The sequence below is a fragment of the Labeo rohita genome, chromosome 4, assembly GCF_022985175.1.
Source record: "Labeo rohita strain BAU-BD-2019 chromosome 4, IGBB_LRoh.1.0, whole genome shotgun sequence".
NCBI lineage: Eukaryota > Metazoa > Chordata > Actinopteri > Cypriniformes > Cyprinidae > Labeo > Labeo rohita.
The window spans coordinates 22241548-22263952 of record NC_066872.1 but is presented as its reverse complement, the minus strand read 5'-3'; the positions used below and the strand labels follow the sequence as shown (position 1 = coordinate 22263952).

At 35.3% G+C, this 22405-nt stretch overlaps 2 protein-coding genes across 2 annotated transcripts; both read left to right on the top strand.

Annotated features, from left to right (window-relative positions):
* Positions 1–2406: 2406 nt before the first annotated feature.
* tmem19 (transmembrane protein 19) lies at positions 2407–11381 on the top strand. The gene is made up of 7 exons (XM_051107685.1): positions 2407–2547; positions 2998–3147; positions 3790–3903; positions 4906–5043; positions 8296–8550; positions 9650–9859; positions 10545–11381. Exons 2-7 carry the CDS (start codon positions 3012–3014, stop codon positions 10706–10708), a joined length of 1017 nt encoding a protein of 338 aa, XP_050963642.1. The 5' UTR covers positions 2407–2547; positions 2998–3011; the 3' UTR covers positions 10709–11381.
* Positions 11382–14677: 3296 nt separating this feature from the next.
* Positions 14678–22037, top strand: zgc:171422 (uncharacterized protein LOC100001353 homolog). Its single transcript, XM_051107661.1, has 9 exons — positions 14678–14802; positions 15280–15482; positions 16114–16206; positions 17822–17917; positions 18649–18759; positions 18899–19019; positions 19371–19647; positions 20335–20387; positions 20475–22037. Exons 1-9 carry the CDS (start codon positions 14799–14801, stop codon positions 21695–21697), a joined length of 2181 nt encoding a protein of 726 aa, XP_050963618.1. The 5' UTR covers positions 14678–14798; the 3' UTR covers positions 21698–22037.
* Positions 22038–22405: the final 368 nt, after the last annotated feature.

Genomic DNA, 22405 nt, shown 5'->3' with positions numbered 1-22405 from the left:
CAAGCTGAGTAATGACACAACTTTTTTCAGAAGAGCTGCTTATAATTGAATTGAAGTTGTTTCATAATTAATGGACTTTACACAGTTTTTGAACTGAACTGAACCGAAGCAACCCTGACTGGAGCTGAATAGTGACACTAAATTGTGACCTCAGGTTTGCATTATTGATTCTGTTACTTTCCTGTTTAATACTGTGAAACTGCTTTGAAACAAGCTATATTGTAAAAAGCACTATGAAAAATAAAGGTGACTTGACTTAATTTTGGTTAATTTTGGTTTCTTTGCTTGCATTATTGAACTTTGTAAATTATGGAACTGAATTGATTCGACATTAAACTGACCGGGATGAATAATGATATTACTGCCTACTTTTGTAGAGCTATTTTACAGCTAAATTACACATTGACTTCTGTTGAGCTAAACAGAATCAACACTGAACTAATTTAAGCCGAATAATGATAACTGTCATCTGTAAAGCTGCTTAACAGATAAAACAGAAATAATTTTATAATCGATGACATTTACATTTGTTATTTTTCTTGTTTATTTCTATAAAGCTGCTTTGAAATAATCTTTACTGTATAAAGCACTATATAAATAAATGTGACTTGATTATTGCCACTTTGAACATTAAAGCCTCTGTATGGAAACTAAAATGGTTTTAAGTGGCACAAACAAATGTCCTAATATTGTTATGTGTCTGTCTGGTGTTATTCAGGACCATTTTTCATACTTTCATCAACAACTTTTCACTGTAATTTCACTGCACATTATAATGAACTCTATAATTTCTTCTGTTTCTCAGAAATGCTCTGCTTGGTCATGCTGATGAATGTAGTCATTGAACTGCAGGGTTGCCAGATCTGTGTAACAAAACCAGTCCACTGGCCAACCAAAACTAGCCTCAAAACTATCCTAAATATACAACAATTCACAATATGCCACTACCATACTTAAAAATGCATATTTTAACTTGATAATCACTGCATAGTAGTAATTATAAACAGAGTCTGTTTTCAGGAGCACAAAGGGGACAAAACCATTAGAGCACAAAACCATTGTCACTCCTTCACAAAAATCTTCTTACTCTGGCATTATCAAACTCAGTTATATCACTGGTAAAATCAACCCACAGCAACAGTTAGATTAGCCCAAAAGTAAACTTGGCAACCCTATTGAGCTGAGGTGATGTCTGACATGTTGAAATCAGCAATCAAATGTGTTGCAGAAAAGAAAGCCCTTTTAATATCATGTGATCTATCTCTTGACATGCATTATCATGCTTTTTCATGCACAGAATTACACTTAGATGCACAAGTCATATACTTCCACTTCTACTGGGTAAGTGAATGCTTTGATTATTTAATTATTTTGTATCATAATTGTTTGTAACCGTTTGTAAAATGTGTCCATGTCTACCATAATACTTTAGACTGTAGTTTTGCATTAAATTGATTAGTTAAACAGATCAGTGTGATCACTATACTTATGATAGCATATTGTGACACATTAGAAGTTCAGTAAAAGATAAAGTTAACATAAAATTAAGATATATTAAGATATTATATAATGCTGTACACTGAGATTATAGAAATCTTTTCTAACAATGTAAGTCTATCACTATTGGTTTAACACATCCTTGCTGAAAAATAAAATATGAATTTGTTTCAAAACAAAATTAAAACTAGACAATAAAAATAAAAATATAAATAAATAAATAAAAATTACTGACCCCAAACTTTTGAATGGTAGTGTATATTGTTACACGATTTCTATTGTATACTTTTTTAATGATCATGGGATCCAGAAAAGAAATATCACAGGTTCCAAAATATATATATATATATATTAAGCAACACAATTGTTAATAAACACACACTGATAATAAATCAGCATATTAGAATTTCTGAAGGATCCTGTGACTGGACTGGAGAAATGACTGATGTAAATTCAGCTTCGCATTACAGGAATAAATTATATTTCATAGTATATTGAGATCATTATTAATTACTATGTTAATTACTGTTATCATTATTTTGAAATTACAGTAATATTTCACAACATTACAGTTTTCTGTAATTTTTTATCTATTTTTTGATTTATTATTTATTGTTGTATGTTGTATATTGACAAATTATTATTATTATTTTTTTTGTTTGTTTCCATTCATTTTCACAGTAATTTTTGCTGGCTGTAGTTGATCTGGTCTGGCTGCAGTACAGTCAATAGGTGGCACTAGTGACCTTTTTAAAGATTCATAACAGCAAAGAAAGAAGAAGATCCCGCTTGATTGACTTAGCTGCGATCCAATAACTGACATGTAGCAACAGATTTCGACCAATCAGTGTAAAGAGCTGGCTTTTGCCCAGTGTTCTTATACTGATAGGTCAGCTGAGCTCGGCAGCGCTGTTTAGTTGAGCTGACCGGAAATCAGTTCACAGTAAACTGAGCTTTGTATTTCTGCTCGTATTACTATTACAAACGTGGCTAAACTTAAGAAAACATGGATCAAGTGGGGAACAAGTATTTGTGCCAGGATTATTTCAGGTGTTGTTCGTTGTAGTTTACTCAGGGCAGTAAATAATGTTAGAAGCTTATACACAACTTTACAAAATGATAATTGTATATCCAACTTACCATACTTCCTACAGACATATTTAACTGTAAACACATAACAAATTACAATATATTGAGTTGCTAACATCCACAGAGGTCGCTAAAATGTGATGTTTTTTGGATGCTAGAGTAATACATAATAACATGATAAGTTATTAAAAATTAGTACAATTAAGTGTGGTAATGATTTTATATTATGAAGTGTTTTCCCCCACAATACATATTGTCATATAAGGAGCTGTACAAAAAATGAAGTTGATAGATTTTTGTAAGGGTGAGGAAACAGTGGGATTAACAATCCTATTTAACACATTTGTTTTAATACTATGGAAACATTATTTGGTTGACATTTCACCCTGGTCTGTCTGTTTTTTTCAATAGCTTTGCATTCCTCAATGAACATGCAGTTTGAGGATGGTATATTCATCAAAGATTACATCAGGATAATGGCGTATATGATCGTGCTGTGTTTCACACTGGCGATTTCATTATCGTTTTGGGTCCTTTCCATAACTGCAAGCACATACTATGGTGAGAGTTCACTGTCTGATGCTATGGAGGTTACTTAGACGTATGAGCTATTTGTGAAACCAGGCTTATTGCCTAGTTATTTAGTGTATGTATAAGAAGGGGCCTCTAATGGAAACTGGCTTTAGACAGGCTTCTAAGACACCTTAACCTCATCTATGATGAGCTAAAGCAAATACATCAATGAACTTTATAAATAAGAAAGGAAATACTAAACTTGCTGCTTTGTAAATTAAAAACTGTGACATAAATTGATAAAAACTGACATGTATACATTACTCTTTCAACCATCTACACACACATTATTTGAGTATTTATTGTGTGTTACTGTGCACACACAGGCACACTTTTAACCACTTTAAATTTATTTACTAAAGAAGATTGAGTTGAAAACTGTAGTAGAAAAACATCAAGTTTATTGTGACAATTACCATGACAACAGTATTACAATGATGAGTGCAAAAATAAAAAAAATTAACCATTTGTGAGTGTGCATTTTTCATATAAATAAATGGATTTAAAAGCAAATTGAAATTGTAAACAGCAGGGTTCCCATATGCCTGGAAAAGTCATTTTAATTAACAAAACTTTAAGGTAATGTAAAATTTTGAAGATTCTGACTTTTCATATCCTGCTGTTTTGCAGGTACTCTGCAGCCAGTATCACCATGGCGGTGGTTGTTCTCAGTACTTGTCCCTCTTTTCATCACTACTCGAGCTTTGAAACGCAAGAATCTTGACCATGGTGGTGCCATTGGAGGTGAGGAATATATTTTGAAGTCCAGATGGTCTTTTGTGGGGTCATTTTATTGTCCCTCCAAAACAGACATGCTTGGAATCTCAAGTAATATGTACAACAACATAAAAAAAAAACACACACACACCAAAAATAAAACCCTTAACAATCTAAACCAGCGTTTCCTATGCCTGTTCCTGGAGTCACACCAATAGTACACATTTTTGAGCTTTTCCTAATCAAACACTCCTGATTCCACTTATCAGACCTTAACTCGAGAATCCAAGACCTGAAAAGTATGGGTCAAATAAAATGTGTACTGTTGGTGTGTCTCCAGAAACAGGGTTGGTAAACACTGATCTAAAACACAGCAGCTTATAGCATGATTAAAGCCATCCATGTTCCTACGCACCTGAACTCTACAAAAAGTAAAATGAAATAAGGTAACTATTAGTAGCTTGCTCACCCCCAAACCCTGTAAACATGCTTTGGAGGTGCTGGAAAGGGATATTGTCTATAGCAATGGATCCCAAAACTCGTTCTGGAATAGATCCAACAGTACACACTTTGCCCCAAGAACAATTGGAGTAAGTCAAATTGCTGGATAATATTTGAGATTATTTAAAAAAAAACAAAAAAACAACTACAATTGTGAATGAATGCTAGATTTTCATTGAACCTAAACAAAAACGCATCATACAATTCTCTGGACTATCCAGGTAAAAAAAAAAACCTAACTTATGTATCTTGCTGTTCCTTGCCTAGCATCAGTTCTGTAGACTAGTAGTTCTCAATACTCGTCCTGGAATACAAGCATCTCTCTGAACATTTTGTAAAAAAAAATAAAAAATAAAAAAGTTATAATTTATAATTTAGAAATGATACATAATACATCGTTTTACAAATATGGCTTAAAGCTTTCAAATATATATAATAGCATTAGAACATCTTGTTGGATGGATTGTACTGATGATGATGTGACTAGATTAAGAAATTGCAAATTAATAAATCTTCATCTCTTTGCAGCGATGCTGGTTGGCTTTGTTCTTACTATGGCCAACATGAGCTTTTTTGGAGCTTTGTTCACATTTTTTGTCACATCCAGCAAACTAACCAAATGGAAGGGAGACATCAAAAAACAAATTGACACAGATTATAAAGAAGGTATGTGTGGTTCTTTACCAAACAGTTCTGATATTGGATACTTTATTATTTTTTGGGTTAGTTTTCTTTATAGCCAAAGAAATGTATATTTTTGTCGCTTGTCTTGTCTTCATAATTTCATGATTCATAGGTTTTCAATTCAATTTAGGAATGATTTTTCCCAGTTCACAACAATTCCATTGATCTCCGTTCAATTTTTTATTAATCATTCGATTCTGAATTTTTGAAGTTTATTCATGGCATTATTTACCCAGTGACCTTCTTACCTGTAAAATTTGTGTCACAAGGGTTAAAGGGGTCATGAACTACCTTTCTTATTATTTTGTACTGTTCTCTGAGGTCCCAAGATTTTCACATCAAAAAACACCATCACAATGCTCTGTTTGAATCCACCTTATTTTTCCCATAAGAGCAGGCACAGCCATTTGTAAATTGAATGTGTCTGGCTTAGGGTTGGGTATCGTTAGAATATTATCGATTCCGATTCCGATTCCCAGTTTCAATTCCAATGTGAATAAAAGATGATATCAAGCATATTTATTATTATTTATTTTTTTTCCTGAACATTTAGTGGCAGCTGAAAACCATGAACAATATCAACAGGCTACATAAAAACAAGATTCACTTAAGAGCTGTTTGCAAAATGTTTGCTGCGTGATTCTGGATAAATTGGGTTGTCGTTTTTTTAAATGGAATTTGTGGTTCTCTTACGATTCTGAAGAAAAAAAACAATAGACAACTAAACAAAATCACATTACATGTAGGCCTAATTTCTAAGTAAATGATTCAGTGATTCACTCAAGATTTACTTGGTTCATTACTGTATGAATCTGTTTTTGAATGAATGATCAAAGACAAATACATTATTAACAGCGCCCTTTCGCCATCTACTGGCATAACAGTACATTGTACATTGTACAATGACCTCTTATATGTCAAAATATCGAGGGATTTTTGGCTTCTCAGTTCATGACTAATGTAATGTAATCTAATTGCTAATGTATAGATATATAATGTTTATATATAATTGCTTAAACTGTGTTGGTGTTTTGTTGTTTTTGACAGAACAAAACAAACCAGACAGAAAGCATTAAGAAAATGTTATAAAGAACTTGAAAAAGCAATGAAAAGTTGCTCATGCCTAAATGACATTGCACTAAATTACACTAAATGTTTATTGCATGCTATTGTTCTACTGATGTAATGTCTCCTTATTGTGACATGTTTGTCAGTTAAGTTCAGTTGCATAGGCTATATTGCAACAATGTGGTTTAAATGAAGTTGCTGTAATTATCATGTATGGCCACCAGCTGCTTTAAGTACTGCATCACATCCTCATGGACTGTACCAGATTTGCCAGTTCTTGCTGTGAGATCTTACTGTGCTCTTTCACCAAATAACTTGCAAGTTCCTGGGGACGTCTGGGGGGATGCTTAAACATGGTTGGCTAGCACTGTCTTAGGTGTCTTACATTACGGCATTGCAGTTTATTGCTCTGGCCACAACTGTAGCCCCATGTAGACATACATGTTAACACAGGTGAGCAAGAATCCTGGACTTATTTTCTCTGGTGTCAGTAGAAATGTCTCTTACTGTCCTAAGGTATTATAACTGTGACCTTAATTGCCTACCTCCTACAAACCCTAAGCATTTTAAAGGGGTCATTGGATGCCCATTTTCCACAAGTTGCTATGATTCTTTAGGGTCTTAATGAAAAGTCTATAGTATACTTTGGTTAAAAATTCTCAATGGTAGTGTAAAACAACGCCCTTTTTACCTTGCCCAAATGAGCTTTGCAAAAATCATCCCATTCTGGTCGAGTCTGCTTTAAATGCAAATGAGCTCTGCTCACCCCGCTCATCTCTACTCTCTGTGGAATGATGAGCCTGTTTACTTTAGCCATGTTTAGCCACTAAACTTGCTAACTAGCACATTATTAGGAAAGGCGATCGCAAAGATTCATGAAAAAAAAAACACTTATACTCACTTCTGCTGTAAGTGAAGCTGGATCACGAATGATTTGCGCGAACATATACGAATATATGTAGATCGGGAGGCGCCCTTCACATACAAACGTAATTCACTGCATCTTCAGTGGCTCAGATGTCGGGAGTAAATGAGGACCACTATGTTCATTATTGCATCCAGCAACACAACACCTCAATCAGAGATATTCTTGTCTAACTTACATCCCTGCTCCGGCATCGAAACAGTGGAGGTCGGACTTTGACAGCTGATCTGAGGTAAGACGCTGATGTCAGTCAACTATCGTGGGAGCAGTTGTGGTGTCACACCGACAGGCATCTGAGAATGGCTCGATTTGAAAAAGGGAATATTATTTTTACAGATTAATTAAAAACCACTGCATGGATTTTTATCATTATAGGGTAGATTTGTACATACACTGCCAACACACATTAATGTTAAAACAACATGTAAAAGTGAACTTAGCATCTGATGACCCCTTTAAGGACTGTTCCATAAGTGCATATGCATTAATTGTTTATGGTTCTTTGAACAAGAATAAAAATATTGTCTAAACCCGTTCCAATAAAGAGCTGTGTAGCTTATCTGGAATTTACAAAATTATCTTTAAAATATAGTATCTTGAATAAGGGATGTTGCTTTTTTGCTGATTTTAAAGGTATATAATATCAAGAAAAAAAATAAAGCATGCACAAATTACATTTAGCGCTGTGTTTGGCTGCTTTTCTTTGCTTTTCCACTTAGGTCTACAGACAAATCGCATACAAGTTGTTCTGCTCTGTTTGCCCCTTGTATTTAACTTCACCATTTCTGAATGCTGCAGAGGCTTAGGTGTTTGCTTGACATGGATGTTTTCTTGTGTGGAAGTGGCAGAAAGCAGATGACACACTTGTTGTTTTTCAGTTCTGGTGGTATCCTAAAAATAGTTAATTAGATAGTTGTGTTCCCCAAATCTAATTTTGCTGATACTGATACAAATCTAATTTGCTGTGGCTTTCATTTTTTAATTTCCCCTTTTTATTGTTTGGACACATTTTGGATTTTTTAAATGAACTGTTTTTTTTTTATTCACATCTAAGTGCAAATAAGAGTATGTTAGTCTTGAATGAGTAAGCTTTTTAATGTCCATTTGTTTGTTTATGCATCTGTCCAATGCAGCTTCAAAGTCAGCCTTTCTCAAAGTGTTTTTTTTTTTTTTTTTCTTTTTGCTGCTGCAGTATAGAATGCTTGTTGATAACATCATGTGTTTGTCTTTTGTGTCTGCAGGAGGCCAAAGGAACTGGTTGCAAGTTTTCTGTAATGGTGGAGTTCCTACTGAATTGGCCCTGCTCTATATGATTGAAGCTGGTCCTGGAGAAATACCTGTGGATTTTGGGAAGCAATATTCTGCTTCCTGGATGTGCTTATCTCTCTTAGGAGCCCTGGCATGCAGCACAGGGGACACCTGGGCTTCTGAGGTTGGTCCTGTGCTTAGTAGAAGAAAGCCCAGACTCATCACTACCTGGAAAGATGTCCCAGCAGGTACAGACTCCAAAAATAAAATGGTTGAAATTAACAGAATATACAATAAGTTAAAAAGTTATAATAAGTTAAATACATTATGGACTGTTTCCACAGATGTTGTGAATTATCACAGACAACAATTATGGACAGGATTTTATTATTATTATTTTTTATTATTTTTAATTCACCAGTCACGCTACTCATAAGTTCTGCTAACCAAAACAAAAATATCAGAAATAAACCAGATTATCAAAATGACATCTTAGGTTTAAATATATTTATAATAAAAATCTATTTTTGAATTCCACTTACAACCCATGAATCTCACTCCCAAGGTATCCGACAGTGATGAAAATCATGCCAGATAATATGATGACAATATCATACCCAAACAATATTGATGAAAAAAAAAATTATGAAATTCCTATGCCATTTGCCACTTTGCGTCAGTATACACTGATCAGCCACAACATTAAAACCACCTGCCTGACATTGTGTAGGTCCCCACCTTGCTGCCAAAACAGGTCTGATGTGTTGTGGCATGGACTCCACAAGACCTCTAAACGTGTCCTGTAGGCATGTTCTGACCAAGTTTTTTGTGCCTCTGATTTGATTCAAGTAAATGAATATTGTTTATCTGGCGAGTCCTGATCTATGATAATAAACCAGAATAACTGCAAAAAAAAAGTTGAGATAAGGTTAGAAAGCATGAACCATGCCAGAATGCCATAGGACAGAGTGCAAGAGGCAAGCCATCAAGATTTCACAGCAGAACACTGGCTCCACTGGCCTACATTCTTTCCATAGTGCATCCTGCTCCCATCTCTTCCACAGGTAATCTATAAGAAACTGTACCTGTCAGTCATTTTAATGTTGTGTCTGATCAGTGTTTTGGCAACAGATGTTTCTCATTAAAAGCAGTAGGTTTACTGACAGTGTCACAATAAAGATGCAAGAGAGAGAGCTTTTGTCTTCTGTACAGGGACGCTCAAAAGTCTTGCATATTGAGCATTCTTTCGGGTAGGGAGTGAGAACGGGGTGTAAAAGTAGTCCTTTGTCTCCCTGCCAGTGTGCTAGAGTGATGTGTTTGTCTTAACTGATATAAAATGGTTTATAGGTACCAATGGCGGAGTCACACTTGTTGGATTGGTGGCCAGTGTTTTGGGTGGAGGCATAGTGGGCACAGCGTACTACTTCATGCAGCTTCTGTTGGTAAAAGATTTACATTTAGCAGTTCCTCAGTGGCCTATCATCTTGTATGGAGCAATAGCTGGTTTGTTTGGATCTCTGCTGGACTCATTCCTCGGTGCAACCATGCAGTATTCAGGTAATCTGGCTAATTATGATAAAAGGTAAATAAAGTCAAATAAATTAATTAATATGTTTTCCCCCCTGTGGCCCACCCACAGTATTATTCCAAGTTTTTGCAGCAGTCATACTAACAATGGTAATTTATTTTTCTGCAGTATAAATAATTTATCATCTTCTATCAGTGGTCCGTTTTATTCTGGACATGCCAAGTTACTGAGCACTTAATCATTATTGACTCTTAAAATCCCAAGATCAGTCTTCTAATCAATGCCTATGGCTGATTGAAAATTGTCACTTATTGTAGCAAACCACCCGTCCTGTAGATGCAGATGCACACTCAAACAGTTTAACCATAAGAAAAGCGTCCTCACCTCCTAGAAGCCCAGTAGGGGAGGGATGAATGTTATGTTAATAGTGCAAAATAAAATGTAACTAAATGATACTTTATTTATTTAATAATAATGATGAAGGATTCAATGATGAAGTTATAACCTGTAAAGAAGAAAAATATTTGGAAATATGAAAATCAGTGAAGCAGTTTTGTTTTATATTATATAACATTTGTGGAATAAGGTCAGTGTCACATAACTAACATTCTATTTATCATATTGTGCTTATTTGTCAATGTGCTTAATTTTCTTTCAGTATTATTTGAATTGTTCTAGATGTTTGACCATTTTTTTTCCTCACTTTCCATCAAGGATATGATGAATCCATCGGGAAGGTTGTGAGCTACGAGTCACCAAATGTTAAAAGGATAAGTGGGAAACCCATCCTGGATAATAATGGAGTCAATCTGTTCTCTTCTGTCCTAATAGCGCTGTTCCTTCCTGGGTTTGCTTGGATATTCTGGCCTAGGCACTGATTCATGTGATTTTATTGTGTATCATGGCCCCTTTTTAAAAAACTCCCAATGTGTTTGTTTCTTCACATTATAATAATATTTTGAAATGACTTTAAAGGGTAAATGTGTAATTCCCAACCTTCAGATGAACCCACAGGTTAATATGTTAATATTCCAGTTTAGTTATATTATCCTTGAAAGTCTGCCAGTGGCACATACTGAGTCTATAAGTATTCCATTATGTGTGCTGCTGACTTTGGAAAGACTTGTAATGGCAAAAGGGGCCGATATGTTTAAGCATATTACTGGATATAGTATATAGTCATAACAGATTACTGGAGTCAGGAGTAGTTTTTAGGCCACTCATTACATATGCACTATGCAATTTGTGTAGTCCAGTTCTTGCATTATTTAGACATTTGGGGTAAATATTTTTTCTGTTTTCACACCAAAATGTATGTCTTTGTATTTGTGTCAGTGCCACTTCTTAAGTCCACTTTACAGATGCAGGTTCTTGTGTTCCGTGTGTCGGAGATCAACACATTTAAGTATTCCATTGGAATGTGTGTGTACTTTGTGGAATAAAGTACTCTTACACTACAACGCATGCTGGGTTCTTCAGCCATTTAACTCTCCATTTCTGTTTAATGTCTTGAATTTAAAATGATAATAATTAAAATGATTCTGAATTATGTCTATTGAAGTATTTATATTTTTTCCCAGATATGTAAAATAATAATGTTTAAAACTAACCCTTGCCAAGCAACAAATGTAGGGTAGAACTGGCTTTGGCAAGTAAATAAAATGACAAAGTAGAAATCAAGTTACATTAGAGTTGCTTCTGCTCCAGGATACTTATGGAGACATATTCTCTTTGTAGCCAAAACAATATATTTACAAACAAATGGCATGTTTAGGACCCATAGTGATCCTGCATTCTGCTATCTCCTAAAACACTGGAACCTCAAATGTTTATGTACATTCCTTTTGATTGGAATCTTACTTGATACACATAGACCACGGGATACTCTGAGTACACGTTTGCCCCTATAGGGGGTGCTACAACTGCAACTCTTAATAATCTTTTTGGTGGATTTTTGAAAATATCCTGCAATTTGACTCAGCTACATACAAAACATAGCCGCTAAAAGGTAATCAGTTTTTAATAGCAAGTAGAAGTAGTGAATTTTTTTTTAAATGGTTTCTTCTGAATCCATTGCTTCAGGTCTTATAAATTATCTATAAAGGTAAACACCATTTTAATTTTCTGAAAAATCTTTTTTTTTTTTTTTTAAATCCCTGGCTGTTTGTCTGATTTTCACGTAATTTTGCATACCAGCTGCACACAATGCTGACAAAAAGCTATCAAAAGAATTTGATATTTGTTATATGTTATGTCATAATTATTCAACCCCTATTTAACATGCTGTTTATACTAGTTTGTATGGTAGGGCACAAAATTGTGTTAAAATACAAGAAGTAAGTCTATGGAAACTATATATAAAAATATAACTAGCTTGAGCTGTTACATATACATAAATTTAGCCCTTGAATATCAGGGCAAGTCTAAAGAGCTCTCACAAAAGCTATAGAGAAAATAAACTGTTTTATTAAATTAGACAGTCTGTGGCTACAAGTAGACACCAAAAAAAAAAAAACAATTTACTGTCAAAGACTTGCAAATTTTCAGATGAAAGGAGGAAACAACATTACAATGCAGAGAATAGGAAGAACTCTGAACAAGCCTTCAAGTAAGGACATCTCACCAAATGCCACAATTTGCCAAGAAGACATACATGGCTGGCTTGAATATGCTAAAATTAATTTGAATAAACCTTTGGAGTTCTAGATGTTTTTAATAGTGTTTTTATGGAGTGATGTTGTCCAACTGGAACTTTTTGGACCCATGGATCAGCGCTATTTCTGGTCCAAAAAAAAAATAAAAGCTTATGAGCAGAATATTCTTAAAGGTTTGTTCAGTCTTCAGATTTAAATCTCACTGAAAATATTTGGTGGAATTTTAAGAAAGCAGTGGCAACATTAAAACCAATGATCATTATCAGTGATCTATAAGCTTCTTCTGGTGAGGAATGGGCCAAGACTGCGGTAGAGGGGTGATTTTTTTAGTAAAAATTAAACTTTCTTTACACTCTCAGAATCACTCAAAAGTGTATTATACTCTGTATGATAGTTTAATGATGGCTTTTTGAATTGTTTTCATTAAAAAAAAATGTTTTCAGAAGAAAAAATGTCTTGCAGGTCAAGGGGGTTAAATATTTTTGATTGCATCTGTATTTATGATTGTACTGGCATTGTTGTGCCTGCTATTCACTTTAATAATGTAGCTAAAGATTAATCTTTGTACAATCTTACATTCCTGAAAAGATGATAGAAAATGTACTTTTGATGAAGGTTTACACCATACATGGACCGGTGATTTTGATTATGACCTAGTCATACCAGTGAGTGGTGAGATATTTGGTAATAAATTGTGCCAAAAGAAATGCGTGAAAACTGGTCTCTCATTCCAAACAGCTTTCCAGTGCAGTCTGGATAAGTGTATATAACAAATAAATGCATGGAACCAAATAATATGTAGAACTGACAATAAAGTTTTATATGACTTTAATATCACCTTTGGGAGTGATATCTTGTCGTTGATGATGTCCTGGTCCTGGTAACACACATGTTTTCGCAGTATCAGTGAGATCAGTGGCTGCAGCTTAAAAACACTCTAATCAGTACTGTCAAAACAGGCATGTAGTTCCTGCTCTGATTTAGTTGAAGTACGCTTTTTGGTAGATTCTAATATTTAGCTTTAACATAATATAGTAAAACTGTGTTGAAAAGCTTAAATGCTTTGCAAAGCTTTATTTAACCTTCAGTAGTGTGTATCCCTGGCCTCTTTTTAATTAATAGAAAGAATAAAAGAATAAAAGGTGAAAATATCTTGAACTTGTGTTAACCATCTATTTCAGGCAATTAACCAAACGCCCATACAAAAAATCCATTAACCTCAGGACGATGGAACCAGAAGTCTCATATCTGACTGCCATTCATTGCAATCACAACTCCTCTTTCACAGCTCTTCCATAGTTTCCATTGCACTTAAGAATTTTGCTGGAAGTAGTAAGTCATCTGGGCACTTTTTGTCTAATGTTTTATGAATATTGTGTGAATTCGACATATCATTTGTTTTCACCTACTCTAAGCTTGGATGCAGCCTAACAGCAGGCCTAATTAACCTCCACAGTTACTGTTAAAATTATAGGACATTGTTCGTAGGATTTCCTTCAGTGTAAAATGCTGTATAAATCTTTCTGTCATTTGTTTAGTTTCTTTTTGATGACTGGTGGATAATGTTAGAGAAGTATAGTATCTATACACTTATAATGAACGGTAGATGGCAGTACACTCTCGTTGTGTGCAGTACACCACTGAAAGAAAGAAGATATGAGGGAGGCTTAAAGACACATGCTGTTCACTGGGCGGCTAGCCTATAAAATACTTTTCCTGCAGGGGGTGCCTGATGGCCTATGAATGCGGACTGTCCATTGCATTGTATTCAAATCTCAACAGGTTTCTTTGTACATCTCAACAGAGATGTTTGTACACTAAAACCAAAAATATTTCAAATACAATTAATGCACAGACTGGCACCTGAAAATCGCATGTATACTTGCTCCATTAATCTGTATAATTTTTTTTTTTTTTGAAATCCAATAATCATAAATAACTGTGATTGGTCCACCTTGAGCTGTGCTGAGAAAACTAACATATATCACGTGTAACAAGCGTCGTTGCGCTGCCTCAGCAGTTGTCTGAACAATAAGTTCAACCTGAGTAATGACACTGATTACGTTTATTAAAAATAAATGCAACATGAGAAGTAAAAGCTGGAGAATTATTATTTACGACCATCGTTTCTGACCAACTAGAGACAAAACGTAAGGCGATGAGCCCCGCCCCTTTAAAGTTCACGTTTTTTTTTCTATTTGCTGTTCTGCGCAGCCCACTTCAGACGCATGCGCAGTGCGTAACGGAACGAGTCAACGGACGAAGTTGGAAACAAGATTGTTTGTCAATCCAAATATATTTAAAGAAAGAAGCAATGGGTGTGTATAGTCATCTACCTTATAGTTATATATATATTATTTGTCGTTAGATGTGTAATGCTCACACCTACAGTATTTCTCTGAAATGACTGAGCTGTTGATGTAGAGTATCATAGCCCTGATGTACACAGCTAGAACACCTCATGCTGGATGAGGCTGATAAATTAAATTGTAATGTCATGTAACGTTAATATTAGTTTTTATGTGCACTTTTGTTGCATTATTTTGCATATAAATTAATATATATGCATGTGTGTATATGCAAAGAATTGTTAAAATACACACGTTTATTAATTCATATGCAGTATGTTTTATGTATATTTTTTATTATTATTGGTTTCAGTATTACCATTTTTTAAATCCTAAAACTTTTATTTACTTCTTCAAATTATAATTTTTAAATGTGGATTCAGACTTAAGACTATAGACACACATGTGAATGTAAATGTAAATATCTGTGTATCTGTGTCTTTGCAGAGTCTGTCCCTCCTCTCTCCTCACTTCGCCTGCTGGTTTCTCCTTTGCGCCTCACATCTGCCTTCATGTGGCAAGTTGTCAAGGATCAGAATGTGGAGCAGTTTGGAAAACTGGAAGAATTTGTTTCTGTGATGACAAACCTCGTTCCAGAGCTTTTAAGCAGGAGGCAGAGGGCCACTTTGATAGTAGGGCTGCGGGCAAAGGTAAGATGCATTTGTGTACTGTGTTTGTTACTGTTTTCATTATGGTCTGTTCTACTGACACAGTTATAGTGGTAAAATGTTGCTGTCGACCCACCCACTCCTATTTTATAATTGATGTTTTTCTGAAATAAGACTATGATGACATATGCGACCTCAGTTGCGCAGGCTTTGAAATAAACTTCATATTTTCACCTTGCAGAAACAATATTCAATAATTGTTTTATTGAACATACTGCTAAAGTTACAAAGTCTTTAATTTTCGAAAAGTGAAATGTCAGGTATATTTTTAATTGTCAGTTTTAAGTAGCTACAAGCTTAAAAATTCCCAAATTTTAAAAAATATATATATTTTTTTATGTTATCATGTTTTTATTGTGTTTTATTGTGTTAGTTAGCTGTATTTTTTTTTGTCTTTTTTTTACCTATCCAAAATAATCCAATTGCAGTTTGATTGAGATTAATTGGATTTTTGAAAAATATTAAAAGCAGAGTTATCAGTTTTTGCAAATGAACTCTTCATATATTGCAAAGAACACTTGGAAATGTAGTTAACTTTAAAACGTATTAGATGCTGTCTGTTATGGATTAATTGTTGTATGTTTTGTTATGTTCACTATAATTCATCTTTTAGATGATTCTTGAGATGTGTCGTGGTGAGCTCCCAGCGGACCTTCATACTGTCAAATCACACATTCACCAAATTCAGAACACTGATTTATTAAAGGTATGTGAAGCCTGGATGTTTTATTTAACCTGTTACACATCTATTTGTTTTTTATATATATAAATTCCAAATGATATAAATTTTAATAAAACCCAGCACTCAAAATGTATTTTTGCTCTTTGCAACTTCATTTACTTTCACAAGATTATTCTGATTAATATCAGAATTGTCTGATTATGTATGTCTATTATGATTAAATATGGTCATTTTTGTTGTGTAAGTGCCACAACAAATAGGAATCAGTTCTATCGTTTGTTGTGGCACACAACAAAAAAAAAAGTAGTAGAACATTAGTTAATGACATTAGGGTGTTAGTAGACCCTTAAAAATGCCCTAATATAAAAATAATGTAAAAAGAAGTCTTAAAAATGCAACCAAACTGACTCGGCAGTAAAGATTTAGTTTTCTTTTTGTTGCATTTAGGGTGAATATGGCACAACGTGCTGTTTGCAGTGCAACTTTGTTCACAGTATATCACACTCCAAACAAACTCTATATGATGGCAAATTTGACAATTTCTAACTGCCATCTTTCTGTATGTTATTTCCTTTGTTGAAAAGTTGTGGACAGGCAATCATGGATTTTTTTTTCTTTCACTGTTGGAGCAAGTGGTAATGCAAAAATGATCTTCTTTATGCCTCTAAAGAAGTTTTCCTGTTTCTTTAAACGCAAAAATGTGAAAAGACTTGATTTTGTTTGTTTTATAGAAGCTGATGGAAGTGATGTGCACGTCCTAATAATTTTTAATCATGATGTACTATGATCTTTGCTGTGAACACTGCTGTATATCCTCTAGACAAGCTCAAGACCACTTTTGCTTGTTTTGGGAGCAAAGTTACCCTCAACAGTGCTCAGAACAAAGCCACCCTCATAGAGAAGACTTTTGCAGGCAAAAGTTAGTTCATTCTCTGTCTTTCTAGCTTGTGTAACCTGAAACGGGTAAATATTCGCAAAGCCACGGGTTCAAAATGCATTCCTGTCTGTGGTCCTCACAGAATTTGGAACCAGTTGTCTGGTGTTTTCAGACAGGGCAACTTCTCCAATAACTTTCACATTAGGAACTGATTTTTTTTCAGGTCATAAGAAATGTAAAGAATTTCCTCACTGCTGATCCTCAGCACTGGAGCTCAGAGAGCACTGGAGCTCATTCTTTAAACACACTGATGTCAGGAAAAGACTCTCTCTCAATATCTACAAGACCAAGAAACTATTCCCACCAAGAACAGAAAGCCTATTCCCACTAACAAAACAAGTGGAGAGGGTCAGAAGCTCACATGGTCAAAACAAACTGACCACAAGCACATTGTTGGCGCATGATCTATATGTGTACTGTACACATGCATTGCTACTACTTCTACACAACCCTGTTGTGTATTTTGCATAGTTTATTATTATTTTTACTCGGTATTGTGTGTATGTACAGCTGTGATGTCAGGACTACATAAATAAGCTGTTCCCACAGCATTTGACTTATTGTTTTAGTGAATTTTGGGTATATCCATATTTAGTTGCATAAACATTTGTTTTACACAAATTGGTGTACCATCCCATTTGCTACAATTAAACTTTATATATATTGGCACTAATGTTATTCATGTAATTTACCTATCCACAGGTGAGTGACACAGACATGGAGAGTTTACAAGACAGCGTACTTCAACTTGTCCTGAGCTTGCTAGAGGACTCCATGAAAAGAGAATATTTCTTTCAGGTCAGTGCCTTTAAGATCCATTAAAAAAAATAGAGATGTGTTGCAGAAAAAAATTGGAATAAGTATGAAATCTTCCAGAAGAAAAAAAAACACAGAAGTACACATGTATGTGATGTATGTATGCTGTCAGAAGTGGGATTTGCAGAGGGTGTTGTAATATTTAGAGTGAAAGGAAATGCATTGACTTGTGACTCAACTTAAGGCTCACCAAACTTGATGTAGAAAAGCATAATGAATCTTAAGTCAAAACCAATGTGACAAAGGTCAGCAGTACTGAAAAACAGGAGATTAAAGTATCTGTAAAGTATTGTTGTATTGATAATTGCATGTTTTTTTTTTAAAACCTAGTCATACATTTTTTGTTCAGGAGCTGTATGTTGTTACATGTAACTTGTAAAAAAAACAAACAAAAAAAAATCCCATTCATTTACTTTTATTAATATAAGAACATCAAGGATAAAATGGGAATCAGACTTGTCTACGGGTGCATGTTCATACCCAGTATGAATAGGGTTTATTTGAGTTCTCCTGCACTTATAGGTGAAGTCTGCAGTTTTCATGTCAGACACTTGAGAACATGTGCCAAAGACATTTGATGTTTTTGATGTCCAGCCTAGACGAGAAATTCTATATTTGGTTTGAGAGCTGCTGTGGAAGTTCAAAAAATGAATGCCTGTTTTTATATGGGTTTGCATGAAAACTTCGGATGAAAGAGAGCTTTTGTGTTTCAGGAAGTATTTCCAGTTGAGTACGGTCCTGACTTTGACAAAGCACTGCAAGTCCTTGTTGGATTTTTTCTCTCCAGATTGGAGCAACTTCTGCCTGTACCAAACTTCAAACAGGTCTAATGATACATGCTTATCAAATACCTTTACCATATCTGAATGATTCAAGCCAGCTACTAATTAAGCATTTTTTGTTTAGAATGCATGAATGATTGAGTTTTAGATTATGTTAAACTTCATTTTTTTTTAATTCCAGCTCTCTTTGTTGCTCAACTGTCACCCTGGGGAGCTAGATGCATGTGTGGACTCAGTTTGTAAATCACACAATTTGCTATCTTTGCTGCAGATGGATGTTTGTGGGACTTTGGATAAAAATGGTAAAATTTAGTCCTTGAATGTCACTATCATTCCATATGCTTTAGGGTCCAATTTATGAAACTTTTCTTACTTGGTTAATCAGATATTTTATGGTAAAGGTGGGCACAAGCCATACTATATAAAGGACATAGTTCATCCAACATGCAGGTTTCAGAACTTCAGTAATTGGATAATGTTGCTTGGTAAAAATGAAAAATGTTAAATTTACGCTAACTCACACCAAAACTTATCTGGTTAACCACAAAAGCCTGAGTTGAAGAATACGACCTACTTCTGTTAATGTACAGTTGTTGAGCGCAGTTGGTCAATGGCTAATTTTTTTTTTTTTTTGTCATATATTTATTTTGAAGTTCTTCCATCAATAGTGGAGGATCGAATAGTGTCATCGTTATCATTGCCACCTGTTGGTGACTCAGTCATTATAAACCAGCACAACAATGATAGCAAATTACTGCCTATTGATTCTGAAAACCTGCCAATCCAACAACATGGTGTGGACAACGAGACTGTGACAGGTGATCCAAATGTACAGGATGTAGGATCCAGCTTCAGCAGTGAGTCCTCAGAGTCCTCTAGAGACAGTGATGGAGAAAAGGAAACAAACTCTAATGTCGATGAATTGCAGCGGTAAGTTTTCATATTACTAGGTGTTGGTTGGATGGTCAGCTAGTTATAGACCAATTTGGAGTAGACGTCACAGTTACGTCCCTTGCAGATGCACGCAAGGTTGCAGAAAAACACTAGTAACAAGTGGAGGTAAACGGGTAAAAACCATGAAATAAGATGGAAAAAAAATATTTTTGTGCCTGTTGATGTCAAAATCAGATTGCAATTAATTTTAGAGAATACTGTCATCAAAGACGCTATTTGAATCTAAACACAGACGTTTAAACGGACGTACTGTGGATGAAAACGGCTATGATTACTTTTAAAGCATAAATGTATAAAAAGCAAGATATTTGAAGAATATTTTAGCTATTTTTTTTACATACATAGAAAGTCATTTGAGTCTTAAGTCAATGATCATTATCAAATGAAATCATTTTGAGTTTTGGTGCTTTTAAAGTGCATAATTTTCTTAATTGCAACTTATGAGAAGGTTCTGAGAGTGTATCTTGAGCAAGAACTTTATATCATTCAGCAATAAATTTCATGATGGTTACTGTCAGGCTGTTGTCAAAATGTCTGATGTGAGTAAAATTAGTCTGTATGTAATCTAAAATTCTCTCTTTTTTTGTGTGGACTATGAGCACATGACTACAAATTCAGATATAAAAAGTCTTATTTAAAAGATTCTGGTGATTCTTTTTGTAGGAGTAACTCAGAAGAGCCAAGTGCACTGTTACCCACTGATGATGCTCATAGAGGTACAGTCTCTGAATGTCTGTCAAGATTGTTATATTGTTTTATTATCTGTAAAGTAAACGGTCTCTGCTTGTCATGTTTTCCTTTAGGTGATTTAATTTTTCAGACAGCTGTTCCTCTCCAACGGCCCACTCTTGACACCTTCCCAAACACACCTTCTAAAGGCTTCCACTATGCAGGCAGGACTGTACATAAATGTCAGCAGTGTACAAAATACTTCATCTATCGCTCTGATCTTGTCAAGCACCAGGAAATTCACACCCAGGCGGGGACACACGAGTGTCCTCAGTGTGGGCAGGTTTTTGACGATGCAGCACAGCTGGTGTCACACAAGAGCACCAACTGCAATTCAAGAGTTTTTAAGTGCATCAAATGCACAGCCCACTTTAGATCCCTCAGGACCCTGTACAGGCACAACCGAGTGCACAAAGAGAAAACCACACATAAGTGCCCTGAATGTGGACGGCTGTTCACAAGTCTGTCGCGGTTAGTCAGTCACCGGCGAGCTCACCGAACTCCCACTGTTAAAAGGAACTACACCTGTAAACAATGCAACGAGACTTTCGGGTCGTACCGAGCCAGTTTAATCCACCAGAAGATTCATAAAGTTAAAGACGTCCGCCCGTCTAAACCAGAACGGCAGCCAGGAAAGTGTCGTTTTTGTGATTTGACATTCAATGTCGACAGCGAATTAAGAAGCCACCTGAAGACCCATGCAGAGTTTAGGCCATATATATGTGACCAGTGTGGAAAGTGCTTTTCGGCGAACAGCAGCCTGCTTGCCCACCTCTCAAACCACACGGGTGAGAAACCTCTACTTTGTTCGCAATGTGGAAAGCGATTTTACAGCAAAATCCAATTAAAATCCCACATGAGGTGTCATTCTGGTGAGCGGCCACATGTCTGTCCGTACTGCGAGAAGCAGTTTTCACTGTCTGGAAACTTAAAGATCCACATCAGAATTCATACCGGGGAGAAGCCATACGTTTGCCATCAGTGCGGAAAGGGTTTTGTCTCCGCCGGATGCCTGCAGGTGCATCTGCGCTCTCACACAGGAGAGAAACCGTATCAATGTAAAATATGTGGCAAGAAATTTGTGGTGTCAAGTCACCTGACAGCACACATGTGCTTTCACACCGGAGAGCGTCCACACTGCTGCTTGCAGTGTGGGAAACGATTCATCCGGCGTTATGACTTGAGCAAGCACATGTACACTCATATTGGGAAGAGGCCTTTCCCATGTCCTCTGTGCCCAAAGGCTTACACGTGTCGTACACACTTAAACAGGCACATGAAGAGCCACAGTGTTTGACTTGAATCATTTTGTCATTCTGAGTGCCTTGTGTGGAGTGAAATCTTTAAAGCAGTAGTTCACTCAAAAATGTATTATTTTCAAAAACTCTCAAGAATTACATTATTTACTCACCCTCATGACCAATATCCATGTCCAATACTGTATGCTGTTTTTTCCTGTGGAATACAAAGAAAATTTTAAAGCATCTTTACACAGATGTTTTCCACTTCAAGCTCTAGAAATGACCAAAAAACACAAAAAGCCCGTATAGCATATGCACTAAATTCCAAGTCTTCTGAAGTCATATTACTTCCTTTGTGCTAGTAACACATTGCAATTATCTTTTTTTTTTTTTATTCAATGAGAGTCAACCCCTTCTTTACAGCTTAAGTTTGGTGTGTTTCCAACACAAAGCTGTTGTAGGACTTCAGAATACTTGCAGACATAAGAGTGAGTAAATAACAACAGCATTTTTGATTTAGGGTGAACTATCTTTTTAACTAACATGTTTCACTTTTGTGTCCTGCCAAGCTGATGCCGTTGAACTTGTGTGAGCTGCAGTTGTTTCATTACAACAAAGTCAGTCAACAGCTGCAACATTTTCTTGCTTTATAAATGTGTAAAATTCATAGTTTGTTGTTGTAGATATGTTCTGTAGGAATATAGGTTTGGAGCCCACTTTTGTTCTTTTAGATTTAGGTTTTTCTAAGATAATTTAAAGCTAGA

Bases quoted from the DNA above. Each gene is read 5' to 3' on its own strand.
- tmem19 (XM_051107685.1), top strand. From the start codon at position 3,012: ATGAACATGCAGTTTGAGGATGGTATATTCATCAAAGATTACATCAGG. The intron at 5,044-8,295 runs GTATGTGTGGTT...TTGTGTCTGCAG, and splicing joins TGACACAGATTATAAAGAAG to GAGGCCAAAGGAACTGGTTG. The intron at 8,551-9,649 runs GTACAGACTCCA...AATGGTTTATAG, and splicing joins CTGGAAAGATGTCCCAGCAG to GTACCAATGGCGGAGTCACA.
- zgc:171422 (XM_051107661.1), top strand. The intron at 17,918-18,648 runs GTCAGTGCCTTT...TTTGTGTTTCAG, and splicing joins AAAGAGAATATTTCTTTCAG to GAAGTATTTCCAGTTGAGTA. The intron at 18,760-18,898 runs GTCTAATGATAC...TTTTAATTCCAG, and splicing joins CTGTACCAAACTTCAAACAG to CTCTCTTTGTTGCTCAACTG.